This window comes from Lacerta agilis, chromosome 13 (assembly GCF_009819535.1).
Source record: "Lacerta agilis isolate rLacAgi1 chromosome 13, rLacAgi1.pri, whole genome shotgun sequence".
NCBI lineage: Eukaryota > Metazoa > Chordata > Lepidosauria > Squamata > Lacertidae > Lacerta > Lacerta agilis.
In genome coordinates this window covers 6481148-6506322 of record NC_046324.1, presented here as the reverse complement: position 1 = coordinate 6506322, position 25175 = coordinate 6481148, and the positions used below count along the sequence as shown (strand labels likewise).

Below are 25175 nucleotides of genomic sequence, written 5' to 3'. Positions count from 1 at the left end.
GTAAAGCTTATGCACACATATTTTTCAACCTCACTGAAATTGATCCACAGAATAGTATCTCTTGTTACTATTGGATAGTCTACGGAATCATTGTCAGAGGAGAAGAGATTCCTCAGGTATCCCAAGGAGGCAATGAGATATGATGGCTTGTGGCTGGATTAGACTCTGTGAGCAGGGTTGGCTCAAGACTTTTTGCAGGACAAGATGATGATTATGATGATGATTTTATTATTTATACCCCACCCATCTGGCTGGATTTCCTCAGCCACTCTGGGCGGTTTACAGCACATAAAAAATGGTAAAACATTAGACATTAAAAATTTCCCTCTACAGGGTTGACTTCAGGTGTCTTCTAGAAGTCAGATGGTTCTTTATCTCCTTGACATCTGAAGGGAGAGTCACAGGGAGGGTGCCACTACCAAGAAGGCCCCCTGCCTGGTTCCCTGTAACCTCACTTCTCGCAGTGAGGGAACCACCAAAAGACCCTCGGAGCTGGACCTCCGTGTCCAGGCAGAACGATGGGGGTGGAGACGCTCCTTCAGGTATACTGGGCCGGGGCTGTTTAGGGCTTTAAAGATCAACACCTACACTTTGAAGTGTGCTCGGAAACGTACTGGGAGCCAATGTAGGCCTTTCAGGAACATACTTTGTATCCAAATATGCATTCTAAAATATGTTTTGATACTTTTTTGAGGTTAGTAGGGGAGAACTACATTGGCACATTTGAGGAACTGCAAACTCCAGTGGGTAACTGAAGTTCTGATCTGCAGCTTAGTCTGAGAGGTGCAGCTCAGGTCAGCGTGCATTGAAACTGGCAAATATTGAAGCTTCTCTAGATGCAACACTCTTAAGAGAAGTCGCAGCAGGTTTTTCGTGGAGTGTGGTTTCAGCCCCTGTGAGTTCACAGAATTGAATTTCGTAGGTGTCATGGTTCACTAAATGTCATGTTTCATCCACCCTCTGCTGGTTCTGTCGCTTTTGGTGTCTGCCAGGTTTCCATGTGCTCTCGGAGATTCTGGAAGCCGACAAGCCCGGCTGCCCTGCCGAGTTCCTAAACATACAGATCCCTGAAGGAGATCCTGTGTTTGACCCTGCTAGCTCAGGTGATGTTGTCCTGCCATTCCAGCGAATGCAGTGGGCTCCAGGTACAGGACAAAGCCCCAACAGGCCCCGGGAGCAGGTAAAATCCAGCTGGCTGCATATAAATGTATATCCCTTTGCACATGTTTGCACAATACATTTCGCAGGGGGAAAGGGCAAATATAGGGTGTGTATCAGAGGATTCACACAGTGGCAGAATTGCTGGGAGGGCAGTCAGATTCAGTTGCTAAGGGTGGTGTCTAGATGCAGAAAGGAATGCTCTGCAATGGTTTGCTCAGTTTTCTGCCCGGGACATTTCATTTGAAACGGAAAATGTACTAAAATGAATAAACAGAATGGGAAAATCAGCGGGTGGGTTTAAGATGTCCATCTTTGCAGAGAACAGTCCTCTGTATGAAAGGCTTGTGGGAATGTTTAGGAGTGTGGATGAGTATATATTATTTATATATCTCAATCCCAGCTTGTGTGAGCAAGCTCCAAACTTAGCAGAGTTACATTCCCTTCTAAAACACAGCAGAAAACGGTTGCATAGGCCTGCTAAAGCCTCTATAAGAAATATATATTCCTGGTATATTCCCCTTCTTCCCTCTTAAAAGCAAAGACACAATACAGTACTGATTATTAGATATAAAAGAGTTACAGGTGGGTAGCCGTGTTGGTCTGCCATAGTCGAAACAAAATAGAAAATTCTTTCCAGTAGCACCTTAGAGACCAACTGAGTTTGTTCTTGGTATGAGCTTTCGTGTGTATCTGAAGAAGTGTGCATGCACACGAAAGCTCATACCAAGAACAAACTCAGTTGGTCTCTAAGGTGCTACTGGAAAGAATTTTCTATTTTGTTTCAGATATAAAAGAGTTTACTTACAGACATCCAAGAGTCACAGTACAGGCTCAAAGAGGCAGATAAACTTAGATAAACATATTTACATGTGGTGAAGCTGATTCCATAAGGAAAGAAGCTTCACTTCTGCTTCTCTCAGCTGCAGGCTGAGAGAGAGCATCCTGCTTGTTCAAAGGACGAGGCAAAATGGGAGTCTTCTTTGGGATCTGGTTCCCAGGTAAGACCACACCTACTTCTGGTTCCTGTAACTCAGTCCAGGTAAACAGGAAGTTAAGCCTGGAGGACTGAGTTACCTTCATGTCCTCTCTAGGAGTGTTGGGTTTGGCTGCTCTGTGTTTAGATCCCACAAGGCTATCAGCAGTGCTAGTGAGGAATGATGGGGGAGAAATTCAATTTTGTCCACGTTTAAAGGTGAACCTGCCTACCTTTCCTAAACTACGTGAGAACTGAAATTCCAGCCATCCTTCAAAATTTGCCCTCATCCGAATTTTGCAGTGCAGTTCCCCAGCTAAGTAATATGTTCAGAAATGCTTGTATGGGGGCGATGGTTGGTTGGCAACCATCTGTCTCGAGAAACAGTGAAGTGCCCCTCCGGGTGGGGGTGAAGTCAAACTGCTGCGTCAGCAGCACCAAAGTGACCTCCCCGGGGCACAAGCCTGGGCAGTGTGTATGGAGATTCAGACGACAACCCCACCCCCTCTTGGCCTCACTGATGTAGTTCAAAGGAAAGCAAAGAGACACATTTGGGGGGGGGGGGTAAAGTGTGCATTAAAAACGCATAGACAAGTGACAACAGCATGCACCAATGCATTATGTTAGGGTAAATTGCTCTCCAAAAAATGTGTATATCAGGCAAAATTGCATGCAAACACTTATATCAGGAGAAATTCGCTCTAGAATGCTGGTGAGTGTTCACAAGGACCAACGCAAATTGATGTGGAAATGTGGAGTACCGAACGTAAGAATGGAAAAATGCCGGGATGGAACCAGAGATCTTCTGCATGCAAAGCTGATGTCCACCACAGACCTGTGACTTTCCCCCCGTTTGCTTGAATTACCTTATTTAAAAGTTTATTAAGCAGTCCATCAAAAAAACCAATAGGTTGCACCTGAGGATCTTTCATCTCCCTTTGACTCCATTGACACATTGCCTATGGAATAACCTGGCAGTATATCTATAGTACAGTCATTCTGGCAAGGGTATGATAAGCTAAATCACCTGTCTGTTCACCACCCTGCACAAAGTTGCTTTCTTCAAAGTCTCTGCGGTAGAGAATGCCTGATGGCCAAAGATTTAGAAGGAACTAACTCACCTGCTTCCACCCCATCTCCCCCCCCCCCTTTCACCAGCTAAATGGGGTGACAGGATGGCTCGATGGGAGTGCCGTTTATGGCTCATCCCATTCCTGGAGTGATTCTCTGAGAAGTTTCTCACGAGGGAAGCTGCTCTCCGGAGAAGATGGTTTCCCAAGGCAGACAAAGGCAAACAGCTTAATGTGGAAGGCTCTGGATCCGTCCACAGGACAAAGTGGACCACAGGGACTCTTTGGTAAGGAAGGTTGGTGGTGGCTGGTGCCCATTTGGGACTGGTAGGGTGGAAGGCCAGGAGGACAACAGTAGGGGGCGCCAGAGGGGATGACCTGCAGGGCCTACCGAGTCTAGCTTTGTTTCCCTCTTCCCTGCTGAGTTCTGCAGGGGGCAACATGGAGCGCTGATCCAAACTTAACTTTTGTCCCGCTCTTTCCAAGCACAGGTTGCCACTTTAAACAGTGGCGTACCGAGGGGGGGGAGCGATGGCGGAGCGCCCTGGATGCCAGCCTGGGGGGAGGGTGACACTTGGCGCCACCCCCCACTCCCAAGCCGCTGCCCACCACCCTTTCCGTGCAGCAGCGGCCGGCATCTTGGGTGGAGTGCGCATGTCCGCACATGCACACTCCACTCTGGATGCTGTGTGTGTGTCGTGACGTCACGCCACATGCGTCGTGGTGTCAGGGCGCACACACTAGGGAGCGGCGCCCCGCCCCCCGGGGGGGGGGGTGCCTCCGCATTTGCCGCTCCGGGCGGCAAAGCGGCTCCCTACGCCACTGACTTTAAAGCTCTCATCTTTTCACACTGAAGCTTTCCCCGCGAAAAACCAACTCTTTGAATGTTTGTCTGATGCTTGTTTGACATCATTCCTATATTTACTATGAGATGGTACACTCCTCTCGTGAGGTCGTACCAGCAAATCTGTATCGGCTGTTAGGATCTGGAAGTAAGTTTAGAATTGGCTCTTTTTTCTCTCTGCCCCCCCCCCCAGACTTTGGAAATGCCAAAGGAAATGCGGACCTCTTCCTGCAAGCAGTGAGCATTGTCTGGTTCCGCTACCACAACATCCTGGCAGAAAAGCTTGCCCAAGAACACCCTGGTTGGTCTGATGAAGATGTGTTTCAGCACGTGCGCAAGCGGGTTATTGCCACTTACCAGGTGAGCTAGGCATGGCTGTGTGTGGCGGGGTGGCATCCAGCAAACCTCTTTGGGCACATAAACACCTAGACTGTATTTTGTGTCCTCGTCTCTAAGCAAGGGACCATAGCTCAGTGGCAGAGCATGTGTTTGACATGTTGGAGATTCCAGGTTTGATTCCTGGCATCTCCAGGTAAAATTATCAGGTTCCAGGTGATGGACAATACTTTCTCTTCCTAAGACCCTAGAGAAGGGGTGGATAATCTTTTTTTTCAGCCTGAGGGCTGCATTTCTTTCAGGGACTGCATGGCAGTTGTGGCTAAAGACTAGAGCCAAAAACAGGTAGAGCACTGCATGCAGATTTTACCTGTATACAATAAGCAAATTTCTACACACCTTGAGCCAGGCAAGCAAAGGCATTCTCAGAGTTTAAAGACACATTCCAGCCAGGCAAAAACACTCAAGTGGGGTGTGAAGCAAGGGCAGTGAGGGGTGTGGTCGGTGGGAGAGAGGGTGTGGCTTGTGAGATGGGTGTGGCCTGGGGAGAGTCCCAAGGGCCATGTATAGTAGAGGCCTGGAGCAGGGCATAGGCAAACTCGGCCCTCCAGATGTTTTGAGACTACAATTCCCATTATCCCTGACCACTAGTCCTGATAGCTAGGGATGATGGGAGATGTAGTCCCAAAATATCTGGGGGCCAAGTTTACCTATGCCTGGCCTGGAGGGCTGCATTTTGGTCCTTGGTCCTGAGCTTTTCCAACCCTGCCCTAGAGAGAGAAGCCAATTACAGTAGACAAAACTGGGCTCAGCAGAGAACTAGAAAAACTTGGCGTATGGCAGCTTCCTAAGTAGAGAGAAGTTGTGGGAAATGGTATAATATAAGAGCTTATCACGGCAGCCTCCCAACCCCTAAAGAAAGTACAAAATGCAAAATTGTAAGCTGGTCTCCGTCTCTGACATCAATCATGTTCATATGTCACAAGCAATAGCAAAACTTGAAAGCCTTGTTATCACCTCATTCATTTGCCCAGAGCAAGGAGGGCCTCTCCATATTGATGCTCTGGCAGATGAAGAAATGACTCCAGGTTGGGGGGACGGACGGACACACAACTCTTAGAGCTGAGATCTCATACATTCTCCTCACTCAACACCTCTAACTATTAAGCTTTATGAAAGAGTCCACACCTCAGTGGTAGCTCTTGTGATTTTCTTGCGGAAGGTCTTTCTATTCCATGACATCTTCAAGTTCCTGTTTTTTTCTAAAGAAAGAATGATGCCAGACTATAGGTACAGCTAGCTCAGCTTTGTTCACACTGACTGGCAGCTGTTCTCCAGGTTTCAGAGAGGGAGTCTCCCTGGAGGTGCTGGGAATTGAACCCGAGACCTTCTGCATGCAAAGCCATGACCCTTCCCAAAGATCTAGGACCCATATACCAGGAAAGATTTCTGCCTGCTATCGGAAGCCTATTTTAGCATCAAGTGATCTAAATAAACATGGCTCAAACAGACCAGGGCTAGGTAGATTCCGTATTTTTCTGTGTATGACACCCCATGTATAAGACGACCCCTATTTTTTTTAAAAAAGAATTATTAAGAAATTAAGTTGTTTAGCTTTGGGGGGTGGGGGGTGGAGGAGGTCACTCCTGCCAATCGCTCGCCCACCTGCCCGCCACTGCCGATCGCTTGCCACAGCCACTGCCGATTGCACACCTTGCCGCAGCCATCAGTTGTCTGCCCGCTCGCCGCCACCAACAGCCCACCTACCCGCCCACTTGCCGTAGCCGCCAATCACCTGCCCATTTGCCACAGCCAATCGCCAGCAGGCCTTGCCGCAGCCACCTATCACCCGCCCAATCGCCGCTGCCAATCTCCTGCTTCCTGCTGCCATTAATCGCATGTCCCCCCTCTGCATTCACTCTCCGTGTATAAGACGACACCCAATTTTTGCCTCTTTTTTATAGCAAAAGGCATTGTCTTCTTTTTTTAATAGCATTGTCTTATACACAGAAAAATACGGTAGCTAGTCAGTGGATTGTGGTCTATTAGGGCAAATGGGGTACTGTCCCATCGATCTCATCCAATCCCCATCTGAGTGCCCTTTTATTTACAACCAGTCGGAGTGGCTCTTCCTGCCATTGGCTCTGACTCCACCTGCTGTTGGTCTTCCTGTCTTCTGCCCTACCTCTCCCAGTGGGCACCAGCTACTGCAGCAGATAGTCTGACTGGGCGTGGAGCAACTTCCTGTGTGTCACAGCTGCCTCTTCCTCTTTGTTTCCCTAGAACATTGTGCTCTATGAATGGCTGCCAGCCTTCGTTGGGAATGACCCCGCCGAACCCTACGCAGGTGAGGAGAGGGTATTGTGGAGTATACAAGGGGGTGCCGTTCAATGGGAGCCAGCAGACTCAGCTGATTTTGTTCTGCTGTTAGTGTGCAGGGTTTGGGGCAGGCATATGTGTTATTATATAAATAAATATAAATGCACTAGTGGTTTACCCAATGCTCTCCTGTTATTTAAAACCACTATTTTCCTCTCAGTTTTCACCTTTACTCCAACTTCGGTGGTTGTTTTAAACCACCACTTTCCCCTTGGGGACCTTGGTAGCAAGCGGCTAACAAGTCAAACCAAATCCAATTAATTAATCAATAAGCAAGCATGCTAATAAACACATTTTCTTTATTTTTTTACGTTATACATTTCCATTTTGAAATTTATAACGCATCCCCCTTTTGTGTGGGGTGCTGTTTAGAATAATAGGGTATGCAGATTAATGAATAAATATCAAGGAAAGGAATTGGAATATCAGAAATAGTAAAAGGTATAAGAAGGGCTTGCTTGCATGTACAAAATAGGTAAGAAGGTAAATACCCCTATGGGGTTGTGGCGCTCATCTCACTTTCAGGCTGAGGGAGATGGCGTTTGTCCACAGGCAGCTTTCCGGGTCATGTGGCCAGCAGGGTAGGACTAAACTGTTTCTGGCGCAACGGAACACCATGACGGAAACCAGAGCGCTCAGAAACACCGTTTACCCTCCCGCTACAGCGGTACCTATTTATCTACTTGCACTGGTGTGCTTTCGAACTGCTAGGTTGGCAAAAGCTGGGACTGAGCAACGGGAGCTCACCTTGTTGTGGGGATTCGAATTGCTGATCGGCAAGCCCAAGAGCCTCAGTGGTTTAGACCACAATAATCCAGTGACAAATAATATCTTTGTAATCAGCGAGAGAATCTGAAGCTACAATCCTTTGCATGCTAACCTAGGACTTGGGAGTGCATCTCAGGGAACTCAGTGGGGCTTTACTTCTGAGAAGGCTGAGAATGGTTAGAAGACCCCCTCTGCGAGCTACAATGCTTAGAGGGGAAGTCATGAGTATTTAAAGTGGTAGAACAGTGTCTTAAATCTATTGTGCAGGTAGAGCCTGAATTGTATTTGGGGATTCTTCATACCTCTGCACGATAAACTATAGATTTCATTAACCAAACATGTAAACTCTGTCCAAAAAGTGTGTCTGCACTTGACTGATCATCCATGCAGCAGTGGGGCCTCATCCTGCTGTAGTCGCCATCCCTACCATTCATTGAGTATTGTTATTCAGAGCTGTCATCTCTGTTTCAGGTTACAAACAACATGTGGATGCTAGGATCTCGCCTGAATTTGTAGTGACTACAGCCCTCTTTCTGGGCACCATGGTCCCTCCTGGCGTGTACATGAGGTAGGAATCTGCCTTACTTCTAGCCTTCTTATGGATTGGCTGATACATCAGTTGGATGAGCAGACCTCTGAGGCTTGGACCATGCATGCCAATTGTAGAATGGTAGCCTTGATGGAAGACGCATTTCGCATGTGCAAGGTCTTAGGTTCAATTCCTGACCACCTTCATCTCAAAGGATCTAGCAGCAGGTGATGGGAGAGTTCCTGTAGAGTCACCACCTATTTGAGTAGACTCCGGATAACCACTGCTAATCATAACAGACAGCTCTGATCCAGATGCACCAATGATCTGACTTGGTATAAGGCAGCTTTATATCTGCAAGGCCCTCTCATGTCCCAACCACCTGCTATTAGTGGAGGGGCACATTGTAAGCCCTCTGATATTGATGTCAGTGCATGTATAGGTTTGCATGAGAGGAGGAGGTCCTTGAGATATTCTGCTACCGGGTCACGTGGGGTCTTCAAAGGTAAATAAATAAATAAATAAAAATAATAATACCTTTTAATACCAAAAATGAGGTACCGGAACTCATATATTTATGAAAATGCCATGAGTGCCAGCAAAAGTATTGGCATGGGCAGGGTAGTCAATGCAGATGGAGTGATGCTGGAGTTATGTGCTCCAAGTAGTATTCACTGGATGGCAATCTGCCTTGCTACATTCTGGAGAGACTTTGAATGAAGCATGAGTGACTCTAGACAGCCCTGGTTCAAACCTCTCACTGATAGGCTTTCCTGCCTCACAGGGTTGTTATAAGCAATACCTACTTAACGCATGAAACCATTTTAGCTCTTAAGAAGCAATGCAATGAGCGTGTGCTTATTTAAAAGTTCCCCCATCCGTCTGCTTTTGTTGGTGCAGTAAGGTCATCTTAGACTCAACTCAATGGTCTTACAGAGGGCTCACTTTAGATGTTGACGTGCTAAGGCTGCTGTGTTCTCTTCCTCACTCTGCTCAATGGAGCCCTGTTCGGTTTTCCCTCTTCCCCTTCTGGCTTCCCTAGGGCCCCTCCAAACATCTTTTGTTGTGCATTCATGATGTTTTGAGCTCATTGTGCTATTGGGGCAGTTGCATGTGACCCTACATTCAATACGGTTTCCACCTGCCAAAATTTGAGGGCAGAGCTCCGTTCCAATCAATCCAAGTCCTAGACCTCCAGATGGCAACAATGCAATAACCTGGGGAAGCATTGCAGAACAACCAATAAAGTGGAATGACGTGCGGACAGTCCAGCATAGATCCACCACCAATGCACTGTAGCTGTGTCAATAACAAGTTGCAGATTACACCTGGGGACACCGGTATGGAGGGGCTCTTATGCTCATGGGTTTGGATATCGTTCCTTTCCTCCTTAGAGCACCGTTTCACTTCTTTTGCTTTTCTTTCAGGAACTCAAGTTGTCACTTCCGAGAAGTGATTAACAGAGATGACACCCGCTCCCCGGTACTCCGGTTGTGCAACAGTTATTGGAGCAGAGAGGTAGGGGGCTTGCAGCTAACCAAAGGCACATATTACACCACTTAAAAGGAAAATAAATAGAGTAAATTGGTTTCTGTTGTTGGTACAGATATGCCATTGGTCACTGGTATGCAAAAAGTCCCAGGTTGGATCCCTGGCACCTCCAAGTTGAGGTGAGACTCCTGTCCGAAACCTTGGAGAGTCACTGCCAGTCAGTAAAGACCAGGGATGGAGAACCTGTGGCCCTCCTGCGGTTAATAGACTACAACTCCCACCATTCCTGACCATTGTCCATGCTGGCTAGGGTTGGTGGGAGTCCAGGACCACAATTCCCTCATCTCTGGTGTAGACAATACCGAACTAGGTGGACCAACAGTCTGCCTTGGTGCCCGGATGTTTCCTATATCACTGGTTAAGCAGGTGACCTCGGCAAGGCATGTAGCAACTCTGGACCCAAATAATGTTTTGAATAAGGTTGTGTTGCTCTCTGTTAGCTGTGGGCCAGGCTACTGATCTAAAGATCTGAACTGGCGGCTTCCCTGCAATGCTGCTAATACTAGCTCAGAACTGGCAATGGGTGTAGCTCTGTGGTGTGCGATGCTGTATGCTGAGTCTTTTTATCTATCCTGCGCAGAATCCCAATATCAAAACAGATAAGGATGTTTCTGACCTGCTGCTGGGGATGGCTTCTCAAATTGCTGAGAAGGAAGACAACATAGTGGTTGAGGATCTCCAAGGTAGATTTTTCCTTCTTCCTTTATTCCTGCCAGTTTTTAATCCTTCTCCCTCTCCCCTGTCTCCCTCTCGCTGTTTTAATTGCAAAACAATTCAATCTCTTCTACAAACTGAGGATAATTCTAGGAAGAGTCACTTTGTGAGCTCAGCAGACTTGGGTTGCCATCATAGTGCTGTCCAGATGCTTTTTTTTTAAGATATAAAGAATGGAAGACCAGGACAACCCTAACTGGTGTAGATCACCATCTCTTACACTCCTGTCCATTCCTCCAATACATTTACAGCCCAGGTTTTGCCTCTCTCTGCTTCCTTGTTGCACTGAAATGCAAGCAATGCATGTAATCAATTCTCTCTACATCCTTAGGCTGAAACTGGAGAGGGTGAGGACTTGGTATTGCGCTGAACTGGGAGGAATTTGCAAAACAGTGAAAGATTTCAGTGTGTTGCAAATCTCTCTGAGGCTCAGTGAAAGGGATGGGATTTTCCACACACAAACTTCTCTGAAAACATATGGAGCTTTGACTTCTCCCTCCTTACATAAGGCGCCAAGTGTGCGGGGCTGTGGGTGCTTCAGCCCCCACAATATTCTCCATGAAGGGGCAGGGCACCCACAATTTTTTGTGCTGGGTGCCTGTGTGCCCGACGTCAGCATGCCCAGTGGTGGCGCGCCAGCTGATGAGAGGGGTTGCCAACTCCAGGAGGCCCTGGAGTGGCTCCACACGCCACCACTACGTCCCCCCCACATGCCTCCTTACCTTCTGGAGGCCCATTGTGGCCTCTGGAAGACCCAACGGGGCCCCCCACAGCTGCGGGAAGGCCCGCCGAGGCACGTCACGGCTGTGGGAAGGCAGGCCTTCCCGCAGCTGTGGCGGGCCTCGGCGGGCCTTCCTGCAGTGGCAATGGGCATTGTCGGGCCCTCCAGAGGCCACAACAGACCCCGTTGAACCCCGTTTGGCTTTCTGGAGACCGCAACAGGCCTCCTCCAGTCGCATTATGTCACATGTGCAACACGTCCCAGGCCTGTGCTGGGCACCCACAAAGTGCGGCAGGACCTGACACCCATGCCTCCTTACACTGGGTTGGCTTGGAAAACCATAGGACTGACCTCACTGCAAGTCACAGAAGGGAGTTGGGAATCCTTCTCCCTTGCAATGAGCCTTAGGTTGCTTTGCAATATATTGAGACATTTCACCCTTTTGCAAAGTTTTGGTACAACAGGGAAGTTGAGGGTGAGGAGTTGGAACAGTTCAACTCTTTCTGCTGTTGTTCTCCTCAAATGTCCCCTCAGATCAGGTGTCCCTTACTATCAGATAGGGATGGGAGAGGAATTTGTTTCAATTAAAATGTAAAGTTGAATTTACCTAATTCTCACATTGCAAAACAAAAAACCAGCTGGAACCTGGCTAGGTCCATTAATTCACCATGAACTTAAGTCCATTAGTTTCAGTGGGCCTATTATGAGTAAGGATGACAGAGAAACTTGATTCAGTTCACATTTAAAGGCAAGCGAACTTGATTTGCCCCCCCCCTTTTTAAGAAAACAAACAAACTGAAATTTAGCCATCCTCTAAAATTTGCTGTGCTCTGAGTTTTGCAATGTCGTTCTCCAGCCAAGTAATGTTCTTAAAAGTGCATAAAAAATGATGATCCTAGATGATCCTCAGGGTCCATTAATTCCGACTCCTCAGTTCTATGTTTCTATAATTCTGTGATCCATCAGGGCCCTACTTAGGTTCAAATGATACATATGCCAGACCTGTATCCTCCTCCTGTACCATGTGGATCAGTATTTCTGGCTGAGAATGGAGAGGAAGCTCAACATTAACAGTGGAACCACTTTTACATTTCCACTTACAGCTTAAAGCTGAACAGGGATGCCTTAGCACTAACACTAAGGAGTCCTAATGTGGAAGCAGGCCGGGTCCTTTCGGATTCCTTCTAGAACAGACGCCCCTCTGAGCGCTCAGAGGTGCCTTGCCCAGGCCACCATTCTGCTCTCTGCAGGGATTCTTCTGTGTTGCAGTGCCCTGATGGCCCTGTGTTGCACTTGTTCTCCAGATTACTGGTATGGGACCCTGAAGTACTCCCGCATGGACTTCGTAGCCAACTGGATTCACCGTGGGCGGGACCTTGGATTAACTACCTATAATAAAGCAAGGGAGTTCTTCAACCACTCTATTGCCACCAAATGGCAGGACATCCACCCAAACGAAACGGTACTCTGTCAGAGGTGTTGCAGGGGGGTGGGGGCATAGATTAGCCAGCCATTAAACAGGGTGCATTTTGTCTCCTGTAAGCAGGACCGTCCGTGGAGATGGAGCATTTCCCCAAGTGCCTATAAGAGCAACCCTGCCTTTCTGTGCTGCACCCCATAGAAAACCAGACAATCCAGGCAGCTGAAACATTGCAGAAGAGGGAAAGCCTCACAGTTTTGCAGCCCTTTAACTTGGTAGAAGAGGAGCACCTGTTTTGCACACATCAGCTCCCGGGTTCAGTCCTTGACATTATATATTTTAAGAATCATGTATCAGATGAGAGGAAAGTTGCCTCCTCGAGTCCCTAGGTATCTGTTGCTAGTCAGAGCAGACATTGTGTGCTGGCCCCAGGGGTTTGTCCGTGAAGCGAAGTCAAAGTCCAGTCCTGGGTCTAGGAGTCCAAAGGAGGTCAGTCCGGCGGGGAGCGAGGCAGGGAGCAGGTCAAGGTCCAAGGCAGGTTCAGGCACAAGGTTGCAGGTTGAGCACACGCTTGCAACTAAGTTGCTCACGCAACTTGGGCTGGGTCTGGCTGGCTTTTATCTGGCCCTATGCTTAGGGCGGCCCCGATCCTCCGGAGACTCGCCTCTCCTCCGAGCCTGGAGGAAAGCACTCCTCCTGTAGGCACTTAGTTCTCTTCGCCTCTCTGTCCTGAGCCTCTGCAGCTCAGGAGAGGCTGGTGGGTTACTGGACCCAGGGGCTGCTTCGGCTTCCTCTGAAGAGGCTGGGAGTTGAGCACCTGCAGGCAATGGGTCCTCCACCCCATCAGGAGCCAGAGCAGACTCTGCTGATGCCTGCACCTGGGGATCCAGCACAGGTGGGGATCCTTCAGGCTCAAGCCCTGGCCCCGGCTCAGCTGGTTCTGGAGGCGGGGAATCCTGTGCAGGTTCAGCATCAGAGTCTGACTCCCAGGCCATCACACATTGCTAGATATAAACCATCTGACCTACTATAAGCCCACTTCCATGGTCCTCTTGTCACATCACTGCTCCACAGCTTTCAGGCCTGCCAATTGCCCTCTTTAAGGCAGCATTCCCTAGTCTCCAGTCCCTGGGTGTTGTTGAACTACAATTCCCATCATCCCTGACCATTAGCCCTGCTGTAGTCCAGCATCTGAGGGCCCAAAGTTAAGGAAGGCTGCATTAAGGTCTTTGGGAAATGTGCAAGCTCAAAAAAGCCACCGAGCATTTTCTATCCAAGCACTATAGCACTACTTCCATAGCACCTGCTGCCACTCTGGAGAAAAAATGTTTGGAAGGCTTTTATTCTTTTACTGTATGCTTTGGTTGACAGATTCAAAGCAGCCTCTCTCTGAGTACATGCTATACATTTAAAAGCACAATTCTTTCCACCCAGGACCGGTGCTAGGGCTTCTTGCGCCCTAGACGAACCACCTTCTGGTGCCCCCCGCCCCCCCCCCCGCCAAAGCCTGCTTTAGCGGGAGGTGGGGGGGTGGAGAGGCAAGCAACAGTTCTCCGCTGTAGTGGAGATCTGCTGCTTGCCCACCCCGCCACCCGCCACCCGTCAAAGCCTGCTTTAGCAGGAGGTGGGGGGGGTGGAGAGGCAAGCTCGCTGCTTTAGCGGGAGCCGGGGTGGTGGTGTAGGGGGCAAGCAGCACTTCTCCACTACAGCGGAGAAGCTGCGGCTAGCCCGTCCCGCCCAAGCCTGGCCAGCGCCCCCTCCATTTTGGCACCCTAGGCAATTGGCTAGTTCACCTAAATGGATGCGCAGGCCCTGTTTCCACCAAAGGATTCTGAGAACTATAATTTAACCTTCATAAAGTCCCCAGGATTCCTTGAGGGAAGTCATGTGCTTTAAATGTACGGTGTCGATGCAGCCTGCCCCTCTAACTAACCAAGCAGCCTGGAAAGCCTCCCGCTCATCTTGACACAGCAACTTAACCTTGCGGCTTGTTCCCAGCTTTGCAGAGAACTTGCAGAGATGTACGGCAATGACACAGACCGCCTGGAACTGCTGCTTGGGGGCCTGTTGGAAGCTGACAGAAAGCTCTTCCGCAGCATCATTCAGGACCAGTTTCTTCGCTTACGGGATGGAGACCGGTTCTGGTTTGAAAACACCAAGAATGGGTAACAGCTATCCAACTTTTTGAAAACATTCATAAGCATGGGGCACATGTACAACGGGAAGGCCAGCTTGCAGAAAGAGGGAGGGAATTTCTTGCTGTTGCCACCAAGTACTAGAAACTTTGACAACAATTTTGCATCATATTCGTGACTCCTGGGAGCTGTAGTTTCCTCCTCACAGAGCTACAGTGTGCAGCACCTTTATAACAAACCACAGTTTCCCAGGGCTCTCCGGGGGAAGTCATGTGCATTTAATATGCTTTAACCATATCACGTGGATCCATACTCTGTGACAAGAGCTTGGAAAGATGTGGCCAACCCCCTCAGGTGTCATTGGACTTGAACTCGCATCATCCCTTGCCAGCAAGACCAAAAGTCAGGGATGATGGGAGTTGTAGTCCAGCAATCTGGAGGACCACAGTTTCTCTCCCCACCCTGCTCTATAATTTCTCAAATACACCCCCCCAGGAGGGCCACAGATTCCTCATCCCTGGCTTTCAGGTTTTGAGTTCAGCAAGGGCTTGAGTACAGCCACTTCCCTCTCCTCCTTTTCCTCCTATTTTGCCTCATTCAGCAAATTCACTTGCCTTCTGTCTGGGCCAAACCTGCACCTCGTCCCCCCCCCCGCCCCCGGCAGGATGAGAGTGCAAACAAAATGTGTTGCGGTTACTGCTGTTCCTCCTCTTCCTTGCTCCTCCGGCAGCAGCAGCAGCATGGCCAGGAGGCTCCAGGGATTGGCAGTGGGCCTCTTAGTAGGATGTGAGCCTTTGGAAATGCTTGAAAATCCCAAGCCCCAATGCTGTAGCTGTCTGAGTCAGGGATGGGGAACTTGGTTCAGCCTGAGGGCCACATTGCCTTCTGGGGGCCGCGTACCATTGGTGGGTAGAGCCAGATGCAAAAGCGGGTGGAGCTTTATACAGTAAGTTACATTCCAGCCATGCAGAGGTCAGAGGTTTCTGTATCCACAGACACACTTTTATGTATCCAGGCAAACGAGGCATTCTCACAGTTCAAAGACACAGACCAGCCAGGCAAAAGCACTCCAGGAAGGTGTGGCTTTTAGAAGTGGGTGTGGTCTGTGGAGACAGACAGGATTGTAGGACCAATATTGTTCCGCCGGTGCTGAGGTTCCCCAGCCCTGGTCTAAAGGAAAGGGCAGCCCTAGAAATTATTGTGACAACAATGATAAATCTCGGTGCAGAGGACAGTGGGGCAAGCTACTCTAAAAGGAAAGGGAAAAAAGACACGGGGGCTGTAGATATGAGAGGGTTGGAAGTTCAGTGCTAATTGCTGAGTGGGAAGGATCACATTTTCACAGCAGCAGCAAATTGTAGGCTGAGTGATGGGGAAATGTATTTGAAATATACTCGGAGTCATGTGTGAATTTCATGCTCTTTATTCAGCTCATAGTAGCAAGGAATGAATCTTTCCCCAAAACCTCTGCTGTATATACATTATTTACACAATGGGCCCCACGTGATTGGCTAATTCCGGGCTACTCTTGTAGGCCAATCAGGTCGCTGATTCACTTCCACCTGGAGCTGGATTGGTTGGCTCCTGCGGACCAATCAGACTGCTGCATTATGGATCCTTTTGTTCTAGGATTCAGCTCAGTACATAACAGCATTTCTCTTGAAACTGAGGCACTAGCTTGTGGAAGGACTGAACTCTCCTGACTTCATAACTACACCGTCCCTGTGCAATACTTTTTTTAAAAAAAGAAGAAGCCAACAACAATAAGCTAATTTTCTTAAAAGGCATATATACCCAGGAGGTGCACATTGTATGATAAATTCTGCAGCTTTGGACTTCCGGCGAGGACGCCATTGCGGGCGGTCGTGGGTCGTTTCGGCAGCGAAACGACCCAGGCCGGCCCGGGGGTAGGAGCCCCGCTACCGCACAGCGGGGTTCCGCTAAACCGCGGGTCGAGCATCCCGCGGCATGGGCTCTCCAGCGAGCCCGCTATGGCGCTGAACCCTTCTCCCGTTCCCCTTGTAAAGGGGGAGCGGGAGTGAAGGGACAACGGCGCCGGGCTGTGGAGGCATGCCCCATCTGGGCCGGTGAAGCGGCGGCCGCCGCCTGCGATGAGCGAGATCGTTCTACCTGTTTCAGAAGGAAAAAAGAAGAAACCCGCAGGCCGTGAGTATTGGAATAATTGGACTTAAATTTTCGGACATTTGGCGCTCCGGGAGGTACGTTAAAAAGGAAGCCCGTTCCTCCCTTTGTTTAAAGAGGAAATAACTGTTTCTGACTGTGACTGCTGCTGCAGTAGTGGATACAAAGTTTCGATGCAGTGTTTCTTTTGACAAGTGAGACTGGCTGAACCCCTTTTAGGGGAGCTAAGTTGGTGGAAATATTTCTTCTTGAAGTTGTTGGAATGCAATCTTTTCACCCTGACTCCAGGGAAAATGGCTGCGGAAACTTATGATTAAAGATGGAAAAATACTGAAACCTGATACCCTATGCCCACTTCTACCATGTTTGGTTTCGTTTTCAAGCTGGCTTTAGATTCTGGACTGACTCACGAACAAAGGATTATTCTTTTGAACTTAGAATTGTTAAATCAGAAATTAAACCTTGAGAATCTTGTTAACTGGAAGAAAACCTTGGAAGGGAACTTAAGGAAATTTTTGAAGTGCAAAGTACAATGTCCATGCAACTCCGAGAAGATGAAAAATCCTGTTGGGGTGAGAGACCCAGGATTAGAAGACAATTTATATCCAATTTCTGGGGTGAGAGCCCAGAAATGACGGGAAGAAGATTTGTGAATCTACGATCAAAAGATGTTTGGAACTTTGAAATGGAGATGCTGGAAGGTGATGATTTGTGTAACCTGATGATCCCTGCAAGGACTTTTATGGACTGTGTCTGGAACTGTGGATTTATAGAAAAAGAGGACATTCTGGACAATGGTGTTGGAGTAAGAATGGTCAGAAAAGGGATAGGGTGAAATATTTAAAATATAACTAGGATGGTTTATTATGGTACCCTGGAGTCGGTGTGTTAAGATTTTAAGATTTTGAACTAGGGAAGAGATATGTTAATTTTTTTATTAGCTGCAGTTTAAGTGAAATAAGATGTATGATATGAGTTAAGAAGTAATAGGTTAGTTTGAAGTAAAATTTAATATTAAGAACTATGTTTAGATTTTTTGGATGATTTAAATTTTAAAGATGAGAAGTTATCAAAGTAAATTAAAAGTGGAACCAAAGGAGAGAAAACGGGGGAAGTCACCCAGTACAGATTCAAACAAGAAAATTTTTTTTTTGTTCTAAACAAGAAAAAGAATTATTGGTGTTTTACTGGTGGTTTGTATTTGTTTCTCATTGTGTCTTGATTGTTGTGTTTGTGTTGTTGTATGTGTTCTGTTGTTCTTTGTTTTGAATAAAACCAATAAAATTCTTATTAAAAAAAAAAAAGATAAATTCTGCAGCTTTTGTGCTGGTACAAGGAATAGTTAAATGGGACATAGGAAGATTGTGTGCATGTTGCAAATCCGTACAAGCACAACATTTTGAATATTAGATGTAAAATGCAGCCACCTGAACATTTAACCCCCGAAAACTGCCCAAAGTTCTAGACCTTATGGCTATAAAGGCACACTTGAAAATGCAGAGCAGTGCTGACTGAAATCTCCAAAGCCATAAGATGCCTCAAGAGGATCTCCATTGGTTCAGGCCAGGGCTTCCATATCCTGCATAATATTGTGATGCCCCCTATATATTGCAGAGCTTCACAAAAATTTCAAGCACGCACAAACACGTTTAATTTACACAGTGTACATACATTGCATAATTCATATCTGTTGGCACGAAATTTGGATCTGAGGCTTGGGGCCATAGGGAAGGGGAAATGGGTCACCAGTTAAAAGGGATCATGTATCAAGTACTAGCAGTGCGCTTCTGCCCAAGCACTGTATATGCAACAGGCTGGGGCTTCACTTAACCCTTTTGCTGACTCCTTGTTCCTTTCTCAGGTTATTCTCCTCTGACGAGATTAAAGAAATTAAAAGTACCACATTCCATGACATCCTGGAAGCTGTCACTGATGCAGAGTCGAAAGACATCCAGGCAAAAGTGTTTTTCTTGCATGATGGTGGGTTTTATGTTCTGGGCTGTTGACCAGTCGGTAGAGCAACCCCACAGGGTCTGTTCCATAACCCTTGTCCACTTCTCCAAATAGACCAGGACCAGAAACCATGGTTTAGTTTTGCTTGTTCCAATAATCTGGAATTTAAACTAACAACAGTTTGGTTTGGAAACAAAACAACAAACTGTGTTGAAACGGAAAGTGAATATTTCTATTCTGTTCCCTGCAGTTGTGTTAGAGAAGGGGAGATGGCAGTTTATAAGCCCAAGTTTTTTTAAAAAACAAACAAACCAAAAAATAAAAAAGCATTACATTAAGCTATGTTTGTTAGGGTTATGTCTGAACACAGCCAGAGTTTTTAACCAGACTGAATTTGATTGAATATGATCCAGATTGAAAATGATCCACTCCCATTCAAGAGGGTTGAAGCAATTTAAATATCAAAATTACTTTAGAAAAAAGAAATAATGTTCCAGGAGGAGATTTTGGATGGAAACCATGATAGGGTGGGTTTTGTTTTTGCTTTTTTGCACCTTGTGATATTTACAGTGGGAGCATTTTTATGACATTCCTTCCATCTTGCTGCAAGAGTGGCTTTATTTATTTTGAAGTTAGATGCCACAATCTCTTCAGTCCATTGTTGCAGTATGGAGTAATTTCCAGAATTTCGACACACGATCCCCTCTGCTTACCTGCACCTGTAAACCCAGATCACCTGAGGTGCTTTCTATCTGCTAGAGAGATAGAGAAGCAGTAAAAATGTCATTTTCAAAGCTGCTCCATCCTTTTTGGCCAGAGAACTTGAAGCAAGTTGGCACTTGGCCTGGATGGGAGTTGACATCAGATCAAAACATTGCTGGAGTGGGGTGGGTTTGCATATGAATTACAACTACCGGGCGGGGGGGGGGGAGGGAGAGGTAAATCCTTGCTGCATTTATGCAATCTTCAGGAACTCTTGGGTGGGTGAGGGCACAAGTGATCAGTTTGGTCTAATGCCCTGGCCACTTTGTCTGTCTTCCCAGATGCTCCATGTTCTCAGCCCCAGCAAGTGACTTCACAACGGCTGCCTGTCTGCGTCAAGCTAACCGTACTGGATTACTTCGCAGGGAGTGTGCCTGGATTTGTGATCACCATCATTGCTCTCTGTTGCTTCCCTCTAGGTTTGTTTCAGACCAGGTTTTGCTTACTTGACATCCCAAGGAGGGGTTGGATTGGGGCCGTGTCCTTAGGCGTGCTACATTGCTATCAAAAGTTTCTGCAAAGCATGGCCATGTTTATATGACGAGTCTTCCATGAGTCATTGGTACGGAGTCTTAGCTGATCGAATCAGTGGGCGACCCCAGACACTGCTGCCAGTCCTGCAGCTTCCAGATGATGCAGCTGTTAACCTGTACTATTTTGAGGAGAGACCTGTGTTTGTGCTGAAACAGATGGCTCAGCCTCACCTTTTGCCTTGCTCCTTCCAAGCACAGCTTCCCACTTTAAAGTTCCATGTCTGAACACCTCCCACCCCCCCACCCCCGGAGCTTTCCCCATGAAAACCCACTCTTTGAAGCTGAATTGGAGCAAACAGCCATTTGGGTTTTCATTCAGTTCATTACGCATTAAAAGGCAAATTTACCAAATCCACAATTTCCAAAACAATATTTGAACCCAGACAGTCATCCTCTGAAATTCACACCTCTCCAAATTTTGCTGTGTGGTTTTTCCAACCAAGTAACATGTGCAAACATGAACATGCTAGGATGGAAATTGCATAAAATAAATGCATATATTGCTGAACATAACCTACAGTATAGAAGTTCCTTATATTAGGAGAAATTGTTTTGCAAAAATGTAGGATATAAGGAAAAGCTGCCTCTTAAAATGTGTATATTTGGGGAAATGAGCACAAAAATGCTGATGAATTTTCATGGGAGCATTTATTTAAAAAAATAAAATTGCAAATGTCGAGAACCAATTTTAAGAAAACAGACAGAAACTGAAATTAGCATTTTCATCTATCTCTAGGGCCAAACAACACTTTAAAAATCCCCATGGTTTATTTATTATTTACTTATTTCATAAATTGTATGGTTTGATCAAGAAAGGGGAATGTGTGTCTCCTGATGTTACTGGACCGCAACGCTCATCCTCCCTGAACCTTGTCCCTGCTGGCTGTGGCTCATGAGAGTTGCGGCCCAAAAGACCTGGAGGGCACCAAGTTGAAGAAGGCTGCTTCAGGGATTGGCAGTGGGTCCCCTGCCGGGTGTGGGCTGCGGCAGGTGCCCCAAAATGCCAACCCCCAGCACGGTCATTAGCGGCAGGCAACCCTGGCAGCTAGGGATTAGCTTTGCATCAAGGCATGCCTCATTGGTGTCTCTGCAGTGAGTCTGTTTGTCGCCTGGATCGTTGCTGCCTTTCGGAGGAGAGCGTTCAAGAAGCTGCAGAAGAAGAAGCAAAGCCCCTCGGTACAGGCAGAAATATCTGCAGATTCTATCCACGGTGAGGCATTTCCCAAAGCATCTGGCACCAAATGCTCCTGCAGATGCAGGAGTAGCGGGGAAAGTCTCCTTGAATATCTTTTGTTCATTGCTCAGCAAACAATATTATTACTTCCTCTCTACATCTGTGCTAGGGGTATATGGGGTGTTAGGGGAGGGCTGGCTGGTGCTTCTGGTGGAGGACACGCCATGCTCCTTCTGGGGTGGTTTGTCCACCTTTGGTCCCCCGCCTTTGGTCCCCTGCACTTAGCTCTCACCTGTGCCTCCTGACAGCATGCGACAGAGGCCACACCCTGGGAATGGCTTTGACTGCCCAGCTAAACCAGGTGAGGGTAGCTGATGGATCTCAAATCCTGTGAGTTAGGGACTTTCTCTGCATACGAAGACAGGCTCCGGCGGATTGAGTGGACGAAACCAATAATTCAGGAGTCAGCAAACTTTTTCAGCAGGGGGCCAGTCCACTGTCCCTCGGACCTTGTGGGGGGGCGGGACTATATTTTGGGGGGAAATATGAACGAATTCCTATCCCCCACAAATAACCCAGAGATGCATTTTAAATAGAAGGACACATTCTACTCATGTAAAAACACGCTGATTCATGGACTGTCCGCAGGCTGGATTTAGAAGGCGATTGGACCGGGTCCCTTAGTTTGCCTAAAAAGGTAAAGGGACCCCTGACCATTAGGTCCAGTCATGTCCGACTCTGGCGTTGCGGCACTCATCTCACGTTACTGGCTGAGGGAGCCGGCATACAGCTTCCGGGTCATGTGGCCAACATGACAAAGCTGCTTCTGGTGAACCAGAGCAGCACACAGAAACGCCGTTTACCTTCCCGCCGGAGTGGTACCTATTTATCTACTTGCACTTTTGACGTGCTTTCAAACTGCTAGATGGGCAGGAGCTGGGACTGAGCAACGGGAGCCCACCCCATCGCAGGGATTCAAACTGCTGACCTTCTGATCAGCAAGCCCTGGGCTCTGTGGTTTAACCCACAGTGCCACCCACGTCCTACCCATGCAATAATTGGTCTAACGGTCAAGAAGGCGGTTTCTGCACCTGCTGCAGAAGGAAGTGAGGGGCAGGTGGAGCTTGCCAACCTGGGAAGGTAGCCCACCTAGAAGAAGGAGAACTCTGATGCTAAAATTATTATTAAAATTATTGTGTGTGTTTTGGTTGTATCTGTTTTAATTTATCCCACTTGCCTCCTTGGGTCCTGTACCCAAGGCGAGATAGCAATAAATCTTTTCATTTCTCCCAGCATTTGAATGGCAGGACCCCAAGACAGACAGCTCTCTAGTCTACCTTCAGCTGCAGGAAGACAAGGGGATCAATGTTCTTGACTGCAAGTTGGCCGTGCTTCGGAGCATCTATCTGAAAAGCCAGCAAAAGGTGGAGACCGTCCTTTCCAACAACAAGGGCAACAAAACATTGCTGTTGAAGATCCCCAAAGAATATGACCTGGTATGCAACTTGTACGGTGTCTGTCTGCTTGTTTACTCATTCATTAACTATATTGAAAACATTAGACTTGTTCACCTGCTGCTATCTGTACCCATGGACAAGTGTTGTACAGCTCAAATGTTGTGTACACAGACTGTACGCTCCTTGGACATTGTATGTGAATAACTTTAAGAGTGTGCACAGGCCCAGATTAAGACATGCTGAAGCCCTGAGCCAGGTGTGGGGAACCTTTGGCCCTCCAGATAGTGCTGAATTGCCACTTCCATCAGACCCAACAAGCAAGCCAGCGGCCCCAGGGATTATGGGAGTTGTAGTTTCGCATCATCTGGAAGGTCAAAGGTTCCCAGCACCTGTTCTAAGCTGTGTCAGGTTTAAGAGGCCCTATTCAATTGTGTTACCAAAAATATGCACCATTCTAACAGAAATGGAAATAGAAATAATAAAATTTATATTTGCCTTTATATACTGATACATGGATGAGGATGCAACTAAAAAACTAAAACATTTGTCCTCCAGTAAGCATATCTGCATTTGAAATGCTTTCAAACAGAAATGCCTTCTGATTTCTTACTTAGCATATATGAAAACTGTTGACATACAGAAAGACAATTATGCTAAACTTTAAATATAGTTCAAAGATGTATTTACAGGTCCTTTGAAACATTTAAGCTTCAGCTTCAATCCAGCACTGAGTGTGCAGCTCAGATATTTGTGTACACACATTGAACACTCATTGAATGTCATGCCTGTTGAAATCAGCCAAAATTCCCTATTAAGCCTCAATTTAAAACAAACCAATTAACAGCAGCTGAAGCAACATTGTCCGTCCATTGTTTTTAGTTGCTATGCAGAAAGGTCAAAAAAGGAGATATTCCTGAGAAGGGATTTCCACAATCAGAACTACTCCCATCTCATTTATTCATAGGTGTTGCAATTTGATGGAGAGGCAGAGCGAAAGGAGTTTCTTAATCGTCTGAAGGTCTACCTTGAAAGAAATGGACTCTCTCTCCACATATCCGACATGAAGGAACAGCAGTTGCTGAAGAAGGCTGTTACCAAGGAGCAGAGAAAGGACATCCTAGATATTTTCTTCAGGCATATATTTGCCCAGGTACTCTCATAACACCAGAACTTGGGGACATCCAAGAAGCTGACTGTTGAAAGATTCAGGACAGACAAAAAAGCATTGACTTCTGTTGGTGTGCCAGGTTAATTGAACCTGGTGCCCTGGGTTGTATTCTTCTTTGGTTGGGACCTCGCTTGCTTTCCATTTTGGGGCTAACGGAACTTGGGCCGCAGTAGTAGCATGCATAAACAACATTTTTTTGACACCTGAGTATTTCCGTCTGAATTACCCCCAAGAGGAAGGACTCTGGGTTTTTTGGAAAGTACTTTTAAACATTTTAAAAAATTCATTATGGATCATTTCCCAATACTCTTTTACCCTTTTACAAGTTCACCACCTATGAAAGAACATTCCTTTGGACTTCTTGCCCAGAAACCTTTGCCCAAACATGGCATGGATAAGTCATTGCTCATTCTTCCTTACAGCAGCTTGTCTCCCAATGTGAGAACTGTGTCCCTTTAATTGTTGGGGATTTCCTGCATTCTTTTTTGTTAACCATAAAATAGAGGCACTTACATAATGCTTTCGTGATCCGATCGATGTTCCGAGCTATGGAGATAGAAATCAAACCTTAGTTGATAAGTTATTTTGAACTAATATTTGCAGAGCAGAGAGAAAGGTGTCCTGGGTTTGTTGCAGCTCTGTTATTCCTGGGAAGCCTGAGAAAGTGTTATTCCAGGAACCTCACCATGTGTCTTGTCCTTTTCAGGTTCTAGACATTGACAGATTAGACGCCGGGGAGCTCAGCCTGGAAACTTCTCAGAAAGCCAAGGAAGCATTGAAGTGTGAGCTGAGCAGGGAGGAGTTTGCAGATGCACTGGGGCTCAAGCCCCAGTCTGTGTTTGTGGACTCCATGTTCTCACTCGCTGACAAAGACGGCAATGGATACCTCTCCTTCCGGGAGTTCCTAGACATCGTGGTGGTCTTTATGAAAGGTGAAATTGGGTATCAGCTAAAAAGACTGGGAGGGAATGGAGCCTAATCAGGCCATTCAGAATTCTACACAGGAAAACATTCCAGGTGTTTATCATGTGTACATCAAGGAACATCTCTAGTAGGAGAGACCAGCAGCCAAATGGTCAATGGGGAATCATGTTGGTTCAGCAGGAAGTGAGTCCTGCTCAGCCAGCGTGAGAAGCTGCTGATCATGATAATTATGGGAAGGCCATCCCCAATAAAGGTGGGAGAGAAATTTGATTTTGTTCACATTTAACAACCAATTCCAAACAGTATGCCAACCAAAACATAGCTGTTTCTTCAAAATTCACACCTACCCAAATTTTGCAATTTGGTCCTCCAACCAAATAATGTGCGGAAAAACCAACAGGGTAAAAGTGTGCCTAGAAATGCATATTTTAATGAAAACAACATACAAAAATGCATTGTAT

The 25175-nt window shown here is 47.0% G+C and overlaps 1 protein-coding gene across 1 annotated transcript in view; it reads left to right on the top strand.

Annotated features, from left to right (window-relative positions):
- Nucleotides 1-25175, top strand: part of LOC117056809 (dual oxidase 2-like) — a 58463-nt gene that overhangs the window by 9177 nt on the left and 24111 nt on the right. The window contains exons 4-18 of the mRNA XM_033167460.1: nt 993-1180; nt 3293-3491; nt 4242-4408; nt 6668-6731; nt 8003-8099; nt 9488-9578; nt 10192-10294; nt 12351-12508; nt 14465-14631; nt 18605-18723; nt 19740-19877; nt 21085-21201; nt 22459-22661; nt 23587-23772; nt 24497-24722. Of these exons, the coding sequence (XP_033023351.1) occupies nt 993-1180; nt 3293-3491; nt 4242-4408; nt 6668-6731; nt 8003-8099; nt 9488-9578; nt 10192-10294; nt 12351-12508; nt 14465-14631; nt 18605-18723; nt 19740-19877; nt 21085-21201; nt 22459-22661; nt 23587-23772; nt 24497-24722 (2223 nt within the window). The remainder of the gene's footprint in view (nt 1-992; nt 1181-3292; nt 3492-4241; nt 4409-6667; nt 6732-8002; nt 8100-9487; nt 9579-10191; nt 10295-12350; nt 12509-14464; nt 14632-18604; nt 18724-19739; nt 19878-21084; nt 21202-22458; nt 22662-23586; nt 23773-24496; nt 24723-25175) is intronic.